This window comes from Stigmatopora argus, chromosome 7 (genome assembly GCF_051989625.1).
Source record: "Stigmatopora argus isolate UIUO_Sarg chromosome 7, RoL_Sarg_1.0, whole genome shotgun sequence".
NCBI lineage: Eukaryota > Metazoa > Chordata > Actinopteri > Syngnathiformes > Syngnathidae > Stigmatopora > Stigmatopora argus.
Genome location: NC_135393.1, coordinates 14,470,721 through 14,485,911, shown reverse-complemented (window position 1 = coordinate 14,485,911; position 15,191 = coordinate 14,470,721). Strand labels below are relative to the sequence as shown.

The 15,191-nt window shown below is 41.8% G+C and overlaps 2 protein-coding genes across 3 annotated transcripts; one reads left to right on the top strand and one right to left on the bottom strand.

Annotated features, from left to right (window-relative positions):
* Positions 1 to 520: 520 nt before the first annotated feature.
* rln3b (relaxin 3b) lies at positions 521 to 13,745 on the bottom strand. The gene is made up of 7 exons (XM_077605131.1): positions 13,273 to 13,745; positions 11,383 to 11,523; positions 9,744 to 9,882; positions 7,691 to 7,861; positions 7,318 to 7,457; positions 959 to 1,298; positions 521 to 881 (listed from the first exon to the last, which is right to left on the bottom strand). The coding sequence occupies exons 6-7, from the start codon at positions 1,131 to 1,133 to the stop codon at positions 610 to 612; spliced, it is 447 nt and encodes a 148-aa protein (XP_077461257.1). The 5' UTR covers positions 1,134 to 1,298; positions 7,318 to 7,457; positions 7,691 to 7,861; positions 9,744 to 9,882; positions 11,383 to 11,523; positions 13,273 to 13,745; the 3' UTR covers positions 521 to 609.
* LOC144077404 (MHC class II regulatory factor RFX1-like) lies at positions 3,385 to 15,136 on the top strand. 2 transcript variants are annotated; one of them, XM_077605130.1, is made up of 18 exons: positions 3,385 to 3,530; positions 4,446 to 4,803; positions 7,646 to 7,743; positions 7,813 to 7,905; positions 8,196 to 8,275; positions 8,355 to 8,643; positions 9,314 to 9,495; positions 9,574 to 9,693; positions 9,765 to 9,886; positions 10,524 to 10,642; positions 10,729 to 10,832; positions 10,903 to 11,054; positions 11,121 to 11,218; positions 12,133 to 12,282; positions 12,354 to 12,565; positions 12,635 to 12,788; positions 12,864 to 12,909; positions 13,309 to 15,136. In XM_077605130.1, exons 2-18 carry the CDS (start codon positions 4,473 to 4,475, stop codon positions 13,482 to 13,484), a joined length of 2,526 nt encoding a protein of 841 aa, XP_077461256.1. In that variant the 5' UTR covers positions 3,385 to 3,530; positions 4,446 to 4,472; the 3' UTR covers positions 13,485 to 15,136. The 2 variants fall into 2 exon arrangements, with proteins under 2 accessions (XP_077461256.1, XP_077461255.1); XM_077605129.1 differs by having other exon boundaries at positions 7,810 to 7,905.
* Positions 15,137 to 15,191: the final 55 nt, after the last annotated feature.

Genomic DNA, 15,191 nt, shown 5'->3' with positions numbered 1-15,191 from the left:
TGAACTCTCTCACTGACGGCGATAGACGTCCAATCCTTTTGAAATGGGAGATTTTGGCAGCGACGTCTATCGCCGTCAATGGCACTAAAACATGATCATTCAGTGTCAAACATATGCATTGGGGGTCTATTAAAATCATGGGCTGGTTATGTGTTAATAAACAACTATATTGCCATTAGTGTAAAATGTATCAATCATGTCAAAGTGGAGTAAGAATTCCATATGTTGCTCTTTTTTTGTTCACTCCATAACATATCCACAATTTTGGCAAGTTCCAAATGAACTACGACCGCTCGTTGCTCGACTGGGTATCTTGGAAACTCCAGGCAATATGTCCACAATTAATGTATAATTAACAAGGGCCTTTAGTAGTTTAATCCAATGGTTACTCAAAATTGGTAAAAATAATAATAATAATAATAATAATAATAATAATAATAATAATTATTATTATTATTATTATTATACATTCTGAACAATGAGAAACTTTTATTTAGCATTTCATTTTATTGTCCGGCCAAACATTGGAAAAAATAAACATACTCTCCACACAAATTATGACATTAGTGTAAAAAAGCAAAGAAAAATAAATACAACAGATGATAATCTTTAGCACAAAGAGCTGATTTCACTCTTGCTGCAGCCCCACTTGCAGCAGGCATTCGACAGTCCCACCACGACATCCCGTCCTTTTCTATCAGCACTCCGGAGAGCCTCCAGCACCTCCTCCGAGATTGGCGAACGGACCGAGCGGCTGAATCCAGAAGCTACATCCAATTTTGGACCCTTCCACACACTGGATTGCCCAGGATCGTCCTCACTGGCCATTTGAGAAAAAGGCTTTGCATTCCATTGTTCAAAAACCTCAGCTCCAAGGAGATCTGATACGAACAAAAAATGTTTAACAATCAATAGTTATACAAATTTTTGAACGATTTACTTCGCTTTTGAGCCTTACCCGAGTCTTCAATGCTTCTCTTCCAACGAGAGCCGCCACAGGTAAAAATGACGGCTCGTATAAACTCTCTTCCACACAGCTTCATTCCATAGAAAGAGGAATGGCCTTCATTCGGCCGAACCCGGTCCACTAACGCCACTAACAGACACAGGGTCAAGAGAGCTGCCTTCCACATGGCGCAAAAAATGTCCTGCAGTTGTCTCACTGATGAAAAGGGCTCTACAAAGCCAAGTGATGTCCCTCCTTGTCAGTGGTGTGGTTTTGGACAACTTTTATAGGTCTCATTTTCTCAGAGAAGCTCCTAAGGTCTTCGTCAGGGTCTGGAGATAAGAGCTGAGACCTTTATGGGAAACAATGCAGATACGGAAATGGAGAATTTGCGATTACAAAAATGATGCCATGGGTGACGTCAACAGAGGTCTCGGCAATCTAATCGCCCGTGACCTTTTATTTGACCTTTCTGGCCTCACTGTTAGTTGTGGCTTTGCTTTGTTTGACAGAAAACAACATCTCATTCATCGTATCTCCTTGAAAGGAAGTGATCACTTTCATTTTGCTTTATCAATGGAGCATATGCACGACAACATGTTGACATTTCTGGGGGAATGGTGAGGAGGCATTTCCGCCCGTCATGATTTAATCTAATACCGTCTGATGCAAAAATAGACAAATTCTTGAAAGCTTTGTTTGGGATAGCTGCGGTTGTTTTTAAAGTGCGCATTTAAAGTTGAGTAGAGAGTTTGTTTCTCCAAGACTATTTTTTTTGTATGCAGACATTGTTGTATACATTCATAATTACAATTCAAGGTCATTATATATATATATATATATATATATATATATATATATATATATATATATATATATATATGCATGCAAACTTCAGTTTGAAAAGCGTAGACTGTGATTGGCGTCACTGTTATACGTATTTGTGTTTGGCCATAAATTTCCAGCGTGTATCACATTGACATATCTAACAAGTGTTATCCTGTAATAATGTAAGTGCACACAGTATGAGTATGGCTCAACAAATGTCCTGTGGCTTGGTCGCCATGGTAACAAAAAATGATTCTTACCTTACCACCCAAGTGGGTTTAGAGTGAGCAGTGTCGGATTTGCATAAGAAAAATACATGATTTCAAAAGGGGAATTAAAAGTGTATAAGTGTGCAGTTTTATTTTATTCTTTATTTTTAGCAAAGCCCATCAAAACCCTTTTATAAGAAACTTGAAAACCGTAAGAGGCACAAGAGGACATATAAACAAAGCACAAATAGGCTCAAATCAGTGCTGCTCAAATATGTTCTGCTTCCTCTAAGGAGAGATAAATATTTCATACTCCCCTCATTTTGCGCAACAACTGGTATAATTTGTCAATACATTTTTATAAGTACACGTTTGCTCATAAAACAAAAAAATCATACAGCTCATGAGCAAGATTGGAGTCTAATGTTGTCCACTGATGCCTTAATTTATTTTGCTTCATCCTGACTGCTGCCACCATTTTTATATTTTTTAAACATAGTTTTTTGTCCCCCACTGTACAGTAGTTACAGTGAAGTACTACAAATGGTTCATCCTATTTCCTATTCTTAACTTTAAAATTATTTTATTTCACGCTTTGCATTTCTTGTATATTTTTTGGGCCATTTGGGCTTCTCATTTTAGAAAAAAGAAAATATTTCAGTTTAACATTTCATGTGTATCAACAACAAAAACGGAAAATGGATCGTCTGCATTTCCATATGCAAAGATATTGTGCCCACTGCCTGCAGATGGTTGTGTTAAACTGCCTTATTATTTATTTAGAGATTTTTGTTCTCTTTAATTCTTGTCACAACTTAAATCTGATGTAAAACTATTTCACTGCACTCTGTATAGTGACAAAAGCTAAACTACCAAGCAAGCAATTCGCTCGCTATGGAATGTATATCAAAACTGTAGCTTGGTCCTGCTACTTTCTAAAGGGGGCACTTAGATAAAGATAAGAAATGGTGAAGACCATAACATATTGAAATGGACATTAAAAAGGGAATTGCCTCTTTTTTTCTGAGCACAATTATGACCATTTCAATTTTGACAATGTGTGACAAAACAACCCATAGAACAACAAACAGGTTTTCTTTGGTCCACCATGACCCCTTTTGTAAATGTAGGAAACAGTCGAATATGTTTATAGCAGAAAAATAACGAATAAAGACATGTTTTGACGCCAAATGAGGACGACTTGACTTTTCTTTTAACCTCCAGGCATTCTCGAGGTGATTCTTACTACACCGACATTAGAAGTAGTCATGAGACACTTGGCCACAATGTAAGTGAAAGACAGTTGCGATTGTCCAATAAGAGAGCAGAACTGTTAATGACGCACGGACCACCTCCCGAGTGGTCCAATCAGAATATAGCAACAGGCGGGGCTTAAAGAGAGGCTAGCAACAGTTGCCCCGGTGAAGGCAAGGCGCCATAGTCACCGTAGTCCTAGCGACAAGAACCAAGCAACGGGAGTCAACAACAACCCGAATCTAAGGGAAAAAACTTAAGACTAAAAAGGACATTACCGGGGAGAAACACAGGTGAACAGACCAAAAGGAGATTATATCATAATTTGATGCGATCCAAAGTTGCATGGCTGATTTTTGTTGGTTTGTTTATGGACTGATCTGCGTTTGGTGAAAGTGGTCGAGAATGTCATGTCGGTGATGAAAGTGGTTGCTAGCTTTTTTTTGTGTGCGCAGGCGGTTGTTATGGCGATGTCAGATCTCTGATCAGAGCACAAGATGGCGGGTGCGTTCTAACGCTTGTGACTACCCTACTTTCTCCCCGACTACTGTAGTCACTGTGTGAACTAACTTCCAACACAATGAACTCCGATGGTCTTTTTCGAATAATATCAGTCACGTTAGCACTTATTCTCACCTTGATAGCTCTTCTGAAGCTAACTATTGTGACATGAGTTGCTAGCTAAGGAAGCTATCACGCTCGCTAACTCAACACTCAGTTTCTAACAAGCGACGCTGTTTTATTGCCCAATCTCAGTAATCGCGTCTTTGTTTCAAATGTGACTATTAAAAAAAAAAAGATCTGATCGGTCTTCCGAACGACTTGAGAAAAGTTTTTCGGTATGACACTAAAAAGACGTCCGCGGGCACGAAGTGTGGCGATCATTTACGCTTCTTGTTTACCGTGTAGGTGAACACAGGAGTGGTTTATTTTTACGTCGGAATGGTCTAAAGTCCTGACTGAGTCATTGTCGAAGGGAATCTGGTTTTAGCTTTAGACATGATAACGTTACGGCATTGCTCATATAATTGTCAATGTTTACATATGTATGGGAATATGACACGTTGCTTTAAGTTGTCAAATCTCCAAAATATTGCGTTGCTTTGGATCTCTGCTTCCTCTTTAGGCACATCCTCTAATGTGTGTGGCAATATCACAGAAGATGACTGATGAGTATATTTGTCAAATATTCCTCTTTCAATCAACAGAAATAGTGGCTGAACGCATTGGTTGCCATGGCAACTTCTGGATACTCGGAAGACCTCCAGCCTCAGCAGACCAACACGGTAACCATAGCAACGCCGGCTTCCACCACACCCTCATCGGCCAAGACAGCAGCACACTTCCTGGCCGGACTACCGCTAACCTCTGGAAGCATTGCATCAGCTAACCAATCAACCAAAACTGGGCAGGATGGACTTTCTTCTCAAACCCCGCCCACCCAGAAGTCAGCTGTTCTAGCGGCTCCCGCGCAGCACTACATAAGCCCTGAAGGCCAGCACACCCGGGCCCAGAAAACTAATGGTCAGAGCACATCACCCCAGTACATCATAGTGACAGTTACAGGTGAGTAACATGTTGGATAAATAAATATGTTAATTGCGTTGCTTCTGAATTTTTTTGAATAATCAAGACATAAACAACCACAAGGGGAGTACATCAAACTCCCATGTGGCACATTAAAACCTTTTCAGCTTTTAAAGTCTCTCAAATTTACTATTATTAATGCCTATGCCGCTGTAAGGTGGGGAGAAACTGTAAATAGAAGCTGGCATTTCATAGAAATGTCCATTGTAAGTGAGTTCAGACATTTTTAAGTGCAATAAGTACTATTGTAACCAATCAAATCAGAGTATATAAATATTCTGTCCTACTCGTGATGTCACAAGTACGCCATTGTTCCATCCATTAACACTAAGATTCGATTTCGGCTATGTGAACAGGATGTTGAGGGACATGGGCTTATTGAGGAAATAGCTGCACGATTTAAGCTTCTAGGAAGGGGAAACAGGCTCGAATGGAGAAAAGAGAAAGACAGTGATAGATTGAAGTAAAGTAACTATAAATGTGTGTTCAATCTGTTCAGTCTGTGGAATGTAATCCTTGCGCCTGTCTTATGTGAGATCCTGCTTTTGGCCTGATCTATAGAAGATGTCATTCAATTTTTTTTCGTGATTTGCAACTTTTAAATCCTCAACAAAACAATATACATATCAAAAGTGGATGACTATTTTGCTTCAGTTGACTAGCCATTTTAATTTGTGGTCATGATGTCTGCTCAGTTTGAAGTCGATATCCCCATCATAAAAACACAAAATACGGTTTTGCCTGTGTTTGGAGGAGCAAATCAAAACAATATAACGCGATGCTTCTGGTTGCTAGGTTACATTGTATGAAATGTGAGAGATGGAATGCAGATTTTTTTTATTATTTTGCTGGAGATTTCAAGGCGTAATCACGGCGCTTATGAAATTGACAGATTTCTCAGTTACTAACAAAGAAAATCTATAGCCATGGTAACATATAAAGTGGCATGTAACAAAAACTGTCATTTTCCAACAAGGAGAGCAAAATGTCTGGTTGTCAATGGCAGTTAATGAGTTAAAGTAGTCTGCTTGCTCTTGGCTGAAAAAATACTTTGTCAAAGAAAATATTTGGCATTTTGAAAATCAGTCATTAATGAGATTAGAATGTGGCCTGAGGCCGGTTCTTTTCTTGGATGTTTATTTTAGGTCGGTCTGTTAGTGGGTATTTTTGCCCGCTAGTGTCAAGTAACAGAATACTCTCACCCACAAAGTCAAACGTGGTGAAAGACGATTGGCGTTTGTCCGCATTGATTTGATTAATCTTGGTAACTGCGTATTAAATTTATTAAATTCGTATGCACCACTAAGCTTTTAGCAGTCTATCCAGATTTGTTATAGTATTAAATGTCAGTCTGAAAGAATTTACATTGGTTGTTGCTAAAAGGTCGGAGATCAATGCGAGTCTGGGCCAGGAAAAGTGACATTCTAGACCAGCACCCAATCCACGGGCTTTATTCCATTCCCTTTAACTGCTAGTTCTCTATCTAAAGCACATGTGTCAAAGTGGCGGCCCGGGGGGGCCAAATCTGGCCCGCCGCATCATTTTGTGTGGCCCGGAAAAGTAAATCATGAGTGCCATTTTTCTGTTTTAGGATCAAATTAAAATAAAGAATATAGATGTATATTAAATTTCCTGATTTTCCCCCTTTTAAAACAATAATTGTAATTTTTTAATCATTTTTTTCTGTGTTTTTAGTTCAAAAATCATTTTGTAAAATCTAAAAAAATATATAAAAAAAGCTAAAATAAACATTGTTTTAGATCTATAAAAAACTGAATATTCAGGGATTTTAATCCAGTTCTTTTAATCCATTTATTTTAAAAAATCTAAATATTATGTCTAAAATTGTCCGGGCCACGTGAAATCAAGTTGACGTTAAAGCAGCCTGCAAACCAATCTAAACTTTTAGACATGTTAAGAACCACTGATTTAGGTGAGTTTCTTTTTAAATCTGAAGTTGACGTGAGTATGTATTTTATTTATATTCTTGTCTGATTGTATCTTTTCATGGTGTTAGAGAATCCAATAGTGATTTCAACTTGGCCCACTCTCAGGACCCCCTCATCATTTCATGTTTCGTGACCTGTGTACAGCTTTGCTTTCATTTCAGATATATTGACAAGTTAGAAGCAGGAGAACTTCTATCACATCTATCAGCCAGTCACTGAGAAGAGTAGTAGCAGAGAGAGGGAGGAAAAAGTCCATTTGGTGATACAATCACTGTCCTCACAGGAAAGTCATACAGGTTTGTTTAACAAGTCACAAGATGCAGCTCAGCTTGGCCAAGCGTCTCAGTAGGACAACTAGGGGTAACATGTACACTTTTGTCTTTTTGTTTATCGTAAGCCCAGAAGTCGTCAAATGTTCCACTAGCCATTTTTATATTTTCGATTCAGTCAAGTGATACGTTGGAAAAGTTCAGGAGCCACGTTGCAGTAAGCACAATTGGGAAATCCATTAGGGATAGGGATAGGAAAAAAAGGAAGTCGGTACCTGACACAGTCTTTGCCTTGACTTCTTTCGGTAGTCCACGCCCCTCCGTCTTGTTTTCCTCTCGCATGCGATAGGCATGTTTACAAAATGGAGGGATTTCTCTCCATCTGGGAAGATTAGCTGTCCGAGGCCGCCGTTCCCTACAAAAGAGAGAAAAGTGTATGAGTCAGTTCTTTTCAGTCGAACTGAAATACACATGTAGGATGTTCTGTATTGGGCTTAATGACAATTTGAAAGCCGGATGTCGTGAGTAGTCACATCGTTCATAAATGACTTTTTTTTGCTAATTTAAGTCTTGTATTTTTCTCTCTCTTTGTTTGGTTCTCAGAGGGTTCTGCTCATTCCAATGACAGTCTATCAGATTCCAGCTCACCAGCCTCAGGAGTGCCTACACAGGTGGTCCAGCCAGTGCAGACCACCACTCAGGTATCAAGTCGTGGAGGTCGATCATCTCCATTCTGGTTTTAGGTTGACGATGTGACTTTGTTTCAGCAGCAGAGGTCAGTGTTGCAAACGGTGACGCAGGCCGGCAAAAGAATTCAGTCTGGGCACATCAACAACCTGCAGTCAGTGCATATCAACCAGGAGGTAAGAATAAAAAGTCAAGGACAAAAAGATGATCAATCTGCCCATGAAAATGATACGTAAAAAAAACTTTCAAAACAAACCATTGTTTCAAATGAAATGGCTTGAACGTAAAGGCGATGACTGTTTTTTTTTTCATGCACATATGACAAGTGCTAATTAGATACACTTTGACAATGACTGGATGGATTTGGTCCATAAAAGTGTCACTGTGTTTTAACTGATTGAGCATTTTAGTTGTTTTGAAATAAGCAGGTCAGGTCAAAGCTCTTGTTTTTATGTGTTCTTTGAAGGTGGAGCAAGTATACTCCGGCCAAGTACAGTATGTGGATGGCGGCGGCGGTACCGACAACACGTTCACCGCATCTGCAATGTGAGACATGAGGACACGTCCAGGCTTGCGCGATTCATCTCGGGCCACTTATAGTTGTTCGGATCTCTCCCCTCCCCAGCCGGACGGGCAGCTACCCTTTCTCCGACTCCCCTCTCTACTCTCAAACCCCTCCCGCCTCCTCGTCCAACTTCTACGAGGCCACGTCCAGCTCCGAGTCGGACATCAGCGCCTCCGTGACCTCGCAGACTCTCTCCGCCTCCGTGGGGGCGGCGGGTGCCGCGAGCGGGGGCAACTCTGGCAGCGGGGCAGGTTATGTCATTCAGGGGGCTTATTTATTAGGAGGCGGGGCCGGAACAGGAGGAGGACAGAGCTTCTCCAGCCCAAATTCACGTGCCCCTCCAGCCACTGTGAGTGTTCCGGTTTCATTTGTTTTCCCACAAAATTCTACATTCAACATCATTGTTAATTTCTGCACATCCGTGAGGGGTGTCAACCTCATCTTTGTCGGGCCCACCTTTGAAGGTTCAACTAGAGCTGCTGGATTGACTAATCAACAATTAATTAATTGATTAACAGATCAACTCAACCATTTTGATGGTGTTTTTCTCAGAGACATTTTTGATGTTATTTTTTTAATGGAGCTTTTCATTAGCAAATAATCTCTTCTATTCATCATTTAAAATTCAAAATATCAATAAAAAAGGAATAACATATGCATAGTATGTATTTTAGTTTTTCATTTTTTTAAATTAAAAAATGTTTTTTTTTCTCTAAAATTAAAGTTTATTCATCCCGTGCTCGGGAAATTCTTATTTTAATTAAAAAAAAAAAAGTTAATTTAAATTTAAACCTTTACACATGCTGGGATTTCTGTAGTCCTCGATCTTTTATTTGCTACTACAGATTAATTAGAGAGATGTTATTTTTCATAAGAAACGTGAATTCAATGCCCAGGATTTACTTAAGCGGGCCACACAAAATCATGTGGTGGACCAGATCCGGCTCCCAGCCCTTGAGTTTGATACCTGTGCCATAAGTAGGAAGTGACCATGGCATATTTACTCATTTACTCATCAGGTGCAGTGGCTGTGTGACAACTACGAGGGTGCAGAGGGAGTGAGTTTACCCCGCTGCACTCTGTACTACCACTACCTGCTACACTGCCAAGAGCAGAAGTTGGAGCCGGTCAACGCCGCCTCCTTTGGCAAACTCATCAGGTCTGTCTTCATGGGGCTGCGCACTCGAAGGCTCGGAACCCGGTAGGTACCCGGCCAGCGCCCATTGGCGGGACCGCTTTGCGCCCACAAACCTCATAAACATTGGCGTGCTTGTTTCAGGGGGAACTCAAAGTATCACTACTATGGACTCAGGATTAAATCTGGCTCGCCTCTGCTCAGGCTGATGGATGAGCAGCAGCACATGGCCATGCGGCAGCAGCCTTTCTCGCAGAAAAACAGGTCACCGAGTGGGCTTTTGTAGCCTAAAATTGAGCTGAGTTTGTTCATACCTGTTGTGTGCTGGTCAGCAGGATAAAGGCAGTTCAGAAAACTGAGGGGATCGCCAATGGGACATCGGGGGGAACGGCCCAGCAGCAGGCAGGAGTGGTTTGTGATATTTCTGCTCAAGTCCAGCAGTATCAACAGTTCCTGGGTGAGAAATTGCCATACTTATTAACATGTTTCTTTATTTTATTAAACTGGGAAAGTTATTGTTAACTGACAAATAAATTAAGTCATTTAACATATTTTCTGGACTATAAATCGTACCTTTTCCTTAGTTTGACTGGGCCTGCAACTTCTACTCAAGTGGTGGAACCCATATATATATTTGTTTTTTTTCTCTGACCACTGACAGGGTGTTGTTTTTGTTTTTTTAGGCTAACGTTATCAGAAAAATCTTAGATTAGATAACTTTATTCATCGTGTATTCGGGAAATTTCACTGTCACAGTAGCAAGAGGGTGAGAATACAGACACAGGAAAAGACATTTTAGACATAAATAAATAGGTAATAAATAAATAAGCATGTTAATGTTATGTTAACAGAACATTAGCCTGTTGTTTTCCATTTTACTATTATTACTTTGCCACGTTTGTTCTTGGGTTCTGATAAAATAAATAATTTGCTCCCACTTACACTCCGGTACGACTTATATATTCATTTTTTTCTTAGTCATTGTGCATTGTTTGGCTGATGCCATACCAAGGTGTGACGTATAGTTCGGAAAATACGGTAGTTGTTATTAGTAGTGTTGGCAACAACAATTTTTTTTTTTCCATTTTGTGTAGAAGCATCCCGTCCGCTGCCAGATTTCATTGGGATGAATGTGGAAGCGAGCAGCCTTCCTGAGGGGATCCTGCCTGAACACCTCAAAGCCTTTCAGACTCTCTACAGGGAACACTGTGAGGTAAGGCACCAGAAAAACGGTATATTTCTGTTCAAAATCACTCTTGTGTTCCTCCATTTATCTTTTTCTTTTGTTTGCACCGACAGGCGGTTCTGGATGTGATGGTGAACCTTCAGTTCACTCTTGTGGAGACACTCTGGAAGTCTTTTTGGCGCTTCAGCCAAGGCAGTGAGGCAGAAAGTCTTAACCTGTGAGGGTCAAAAGTCAAATATTCCGACCCGTCGCTTTGGCGCCCTCGTAACCAACGAGTCCTCTTCCAGCCACCACGAGTCGGAGAAACGTCTGCCAAAATCGTGCCTGGTTCTACTGTGCAAGTTCGAGCCTGTACTGAACTGGACCAGAGCGTGCGACAACCTGCTCTACCAGATGCTGGTGGAGATCCTCATCCCTGATGTGCTCCGGCCCATTCCAAGTAAGAACAAAAAAGGCGCTTGCTGAAAGAGCTGTTCAATTTCTAAATTTGCACTTCGGTCCTCAGGTGCCTTAACCCAGGCTATCCGTAATTTTGCCAAAGGTCTGGAGAGCTGGCTGTCCGGCGCCCTCATGAACATCCCGGAGGAGATGGTCCGCATTAAGGTTTGTGTCCTATTGTCGGATACCATAACCGTTTTTGAAGGGCGGTATATCTTTTCCAGAAACTAGCACCATAAACTATAATATTGTTGATTTCTTATTACTTACTGGCATAATATTACTACTTCTAAAGTAGTCATCATAGAAACACAGCTTTATGGACCTACCTTAAATATTAGAGAGTGGTTTTGCTGTGATGACCCTTCAGGGGCTGAGTGGAAATGTCAGTCTTAACTATTAGATAGTATCTGTATCCTGGGTCCAACAGTGCTTTATAGGCCTGGCGGGCATCCCCAACTCTGGTAGAGCTAGAGGACAAAGAAGTGCAAATGATGTTAATGGCAACGTTAATTTTTCGCGCCCTAAAAAAACACATTTGAATGGATTAAATATACATTCATTCATTTGAAGGGTCGCAGGGGGTGCTGGAGCCTATCCCAGCTGACTTCGGGCCAGAGGCAGGGGACACCCTGAATTGGTGGCCAGCCAATCGCAGGGCACGAGGAGACGGACAAGCATTCACGCTCACACTTATACCTAGGGGCAATTTAAAGTGTCCATTCAGCCTACCATGCATTTTTTTTGGAATTTGGGAGGAAACCCACGCAGGCCCGGGGAGAACATGCAAAAACTCCACACAGGTGGACTGACCTGGATTTGAACCCAGGACCCCAGAGCTGTGTGGCCGACGCGCTAACTACATATCCACCGGGCCGCCCCAAACATTTGTAGTCCATGTAATACAGTATATCAGAAATGTAGTCAATATACAAAATCGAACAAACAATACGGGACAATTGTAGGTAGACGTTTAGCCCATAGATGAGCATTCACAGCCATCCCTCCCAGTTGAAATGAATATTATATCTATCGTCATTATTTGCAGCCAGTGTGTTTAAAAACCGTGTTCCCTTTAGGTGGTGTGCGTAAATTCTTTCTCCCAAACTCTGCGTCGCTACACCAGCCTGAACCACCTGGCCCAGGCGGCCCGCGCCGTCCTCCAGAACTCGGCCCAGATCAACCAGATGCTCTCCGACCTCAACCGCGTGGATTTCACCAATGTTCAGGTGCGCCTTCGACGTGGCCCCGGGAGAAACGGAAGCGTGACGGACCCGCGTCTTCTCGGCCCCGGTTTCAGGAACAAGCGTCTTGGGTGTGTCAGTGCGAGGACCGCATGGTCCAGCGTCTGGAGCAAGACTTTAAGATGACCCTGCAGCAGCAGAACTCTTTGGAGCAGTGGGCCTCGTGGTTGGACGGCGTTGTCTCTCAGGTGCTCAAACCCTACGAGGCCAACCCCGTGGCCCTGCCCAAGGCCGCCAAGGTCTTCCTGCTCAACTGGTCCTTCTACAGGTGAGAGGCAGGCACGAGCTCTTTGTTCCAAATTGTTCCGTTTCTAATTCTTATCTGGGCGACTGCCAGTTCCATGGTCATCCGAGACCTGACCTTGCGCAGCGCCGCCAGTTTCGGATCCTTCCACCTCATCCGCTTGCTCTACGACGAGTACATGTATTACCTGATTGAGCACAGAGTGGCTCAGGCGAAAGGGGAGACCCCGGTGGCGGTCATGGGAGAGGTGAGAGTCCCAAATTGACCAATGGCATCAGAATGTGGCTCATTTCTATCCGTACCCCCCCCTCGTGTGTTGTAGTTTGCCAGCGCCGTCAAGAGCAGAGCTATGCCGGACCCGGAAAAAGGTAATATGAGCTGACGAGGGGCAGAAAAAACATGGGATGTATTTCCAAATATTTCCATTCTACTACAAAATTTGGCCTCTGTTTATTTTTGTTTGTATTATTTCTATTTGAATGGAATTATTTCTGTTTGTATTAACATTTATCAGTTGGATTATTTACAGAAATATATTTAAGAAATGGCTCCCCTTATATAGACACAGACCTGATGTCCATTTTGGGTCATGTAGGCCATGATATTTACATGACCCAAAATGGACGTCAGGTCTTTATTTAGTTATTTGATTATCATTTTCTTTCAAATGAGATATACACCCCCTATAAAGGGTTAAACAGTCTCATAGGAAATTAGTATTTTCCACCTACTGTCCATCGCCACCACTTTTTGGTCTCGTCCATCAGACGAGGACGAGGAGGACGAGGACGAAGAGAGCGAGGAGGAGAGCGGCGATCTGGTTTTGCAGTCCGGCTCTCTGAGCATGCTGGAAGACAAGGAGCTGTTGGAGCCCCCCGCCAAGCAGCCCAGGACCGCCTTAAGCCTGCACAGTCTGACAGAGACGCACAACGCACCGGCTTAGAACACAAACATACATCATAAACCCACGGTTTGCTTTAACGTTGTCACCCGCTCTCCTTTGTGCTCGGAATTGCTACTTTGGTGTTGAGTGTCACGTAGAAGAAAAAAATGGGAGCGCCTTTCATGCCAATGATGTCATCTTTGTGCTCCGTGCTGCCATTTTTTTTGTCATTTTATCACATGTAATCCCTGTGCCTTCCCAGAGTGCCCAAATTTAACGAGATTACCTGAGTTAATAATCATTCAGCATCTTATTAGCACAGGGGTCTCCAAACTATGTGGTGGGTGTAGGTTTTTGTTCCAACCAATGAGGTTTCTTCTTGAAGGCAATCAACTGATTATATTTTTAAGAGACCAGAAAGGTGAAAAATTTATCCTGTAGTTCAGTTGAAATGAAAACCTGCGGCCCTTTTGGACCTGTTTGGACACCCATGCAGGTGTGGAGAAATTGCGTGATTTATTTTTTTCATACGCATTGCCTTTGAAGCAATGTCGACACAGGGGTGTTCTTGAATCGGGGAAAAAGGGATGTGAGAGGCAGGCGCTGTCACGTTTGATATATATACGTACTTGGAGTACATTTAATCCGGCCATTATACTGCTATGATTGATACACTGTGCCTTTGAGATTGTTGCAGCTCGTTATTCTATGGAATCTGTATTGTCGCATTTCTATAGAGGTTCTGTGAAGTTGCCTCATCGTCCTAAACTTTGGTAGCGATTAAAATTCACGTGAGGGGTCTGCAGACTTTGCCGTGTCATCTTTTCTCTGCCCATGCTTTTCATTTCCTTGATTGAGGACAGACCCAAAGGCAAATAATCATACAAGATGAAGGGAAACTTGAATAATCTTGAGCCTAGCCTAAGATCTTCACTGTATCCATGGTTACCGTGTTAGTCTTTGTATATTCTCCTTTGTCATTCATGTATCCAAATGATGTTGTTTGACCGTAACTGCCTTAGGATACATTTCGTCGTATGCCTGCAGAGTATTAAGCTCTATTGTGGTGTTGGTTGGACCAGGCCTGGAGATGTGCTGACCTTCAAGATTGACCCTTTACAAAGAGCACAAAGTTATATCAGGATTGCTTATGTCAGGATTTTGCTAAAAAAAAAATATAGATCTATATATAAAATGTTTTTTGTGTTTGTTGTGTCTGGGCAGACGAGATTTTTGTAAGGTAATTGCGTTGTCGTCTCTGCACTGTAATGTGGATTCTTCTACCTTCAAGGTTATGCTGCTCTACCTTTCATCAAGATATCTTGATGTCCCTCTTAGGACCTTTGTACAATCTGTGATCTTTGTAGCTTTAAAACATTGCTTTCTCAAATGTGTGCATGTTGTGTTTGGTTTACTGCAGTTATTCCCAACCAGGGTGCCGTGACATCAGGGATCAGGAGCAAAAATGATGCTAAATTCACTATTTACCATCTTTACAAATGTGTTAGTTCGTTGATGGCAGGAGGAGGAATACGTCACGGTTTCCCGAGAAGATATTTTAGCCTTGTGTTTAATCAAATCCAGAGTGGGAAAATTGACCCAAATGTCCCTTGTAACATTGATTCCTTTGTGAAACCTTTTTTTGGTGGTGTTTTGTGAGATTTTTCTAATGTTTAATGGGTGCCTTGTCTCAATAAAGGTTGGCAACAACACTCTTCTGCATTCAAGTCAGATTTTGTACAAATGACCAGGGCAAAATAGCTCGAC

Coding starts and splice junctions, on each gene's coding strand:
- rln3b (XM_077605131.1), bottom strand. CDS start 1,133: ATGTGGAAGGCAGCTCTCTTGACCCTGTGTCTGTTAGTGGCGTTAGTG. Junction 882..958: donor GAGAAGCATTGAAGACTCGG/GTAAGGCTCAAA, acceptor TGTTCGTATCAG/ATCTCCTTGGAGCTGAGGTT.
- LOC144077404 (XM_077605129.1), top strand. CDS start 4,473: ATGGCAACTTCTGGATACTCGGAAGACCTCCAGCCTCAGCAGACCAAC. Junction 9,496..9,573: donor ACTCGAAGGCTCGGAACCCG/GTAGGTACCCGG, acceptor TGCTTGTTTCAG/GGGGAACTCAAAGTATCACT. Junction 11,219..12,132: donor AGGAGATGGTCCGCATTAAG/GTTTGTGTCCTA, acceptor TGTTCCCTTTAG/GTGGTGTGCGTAAATTCTTT.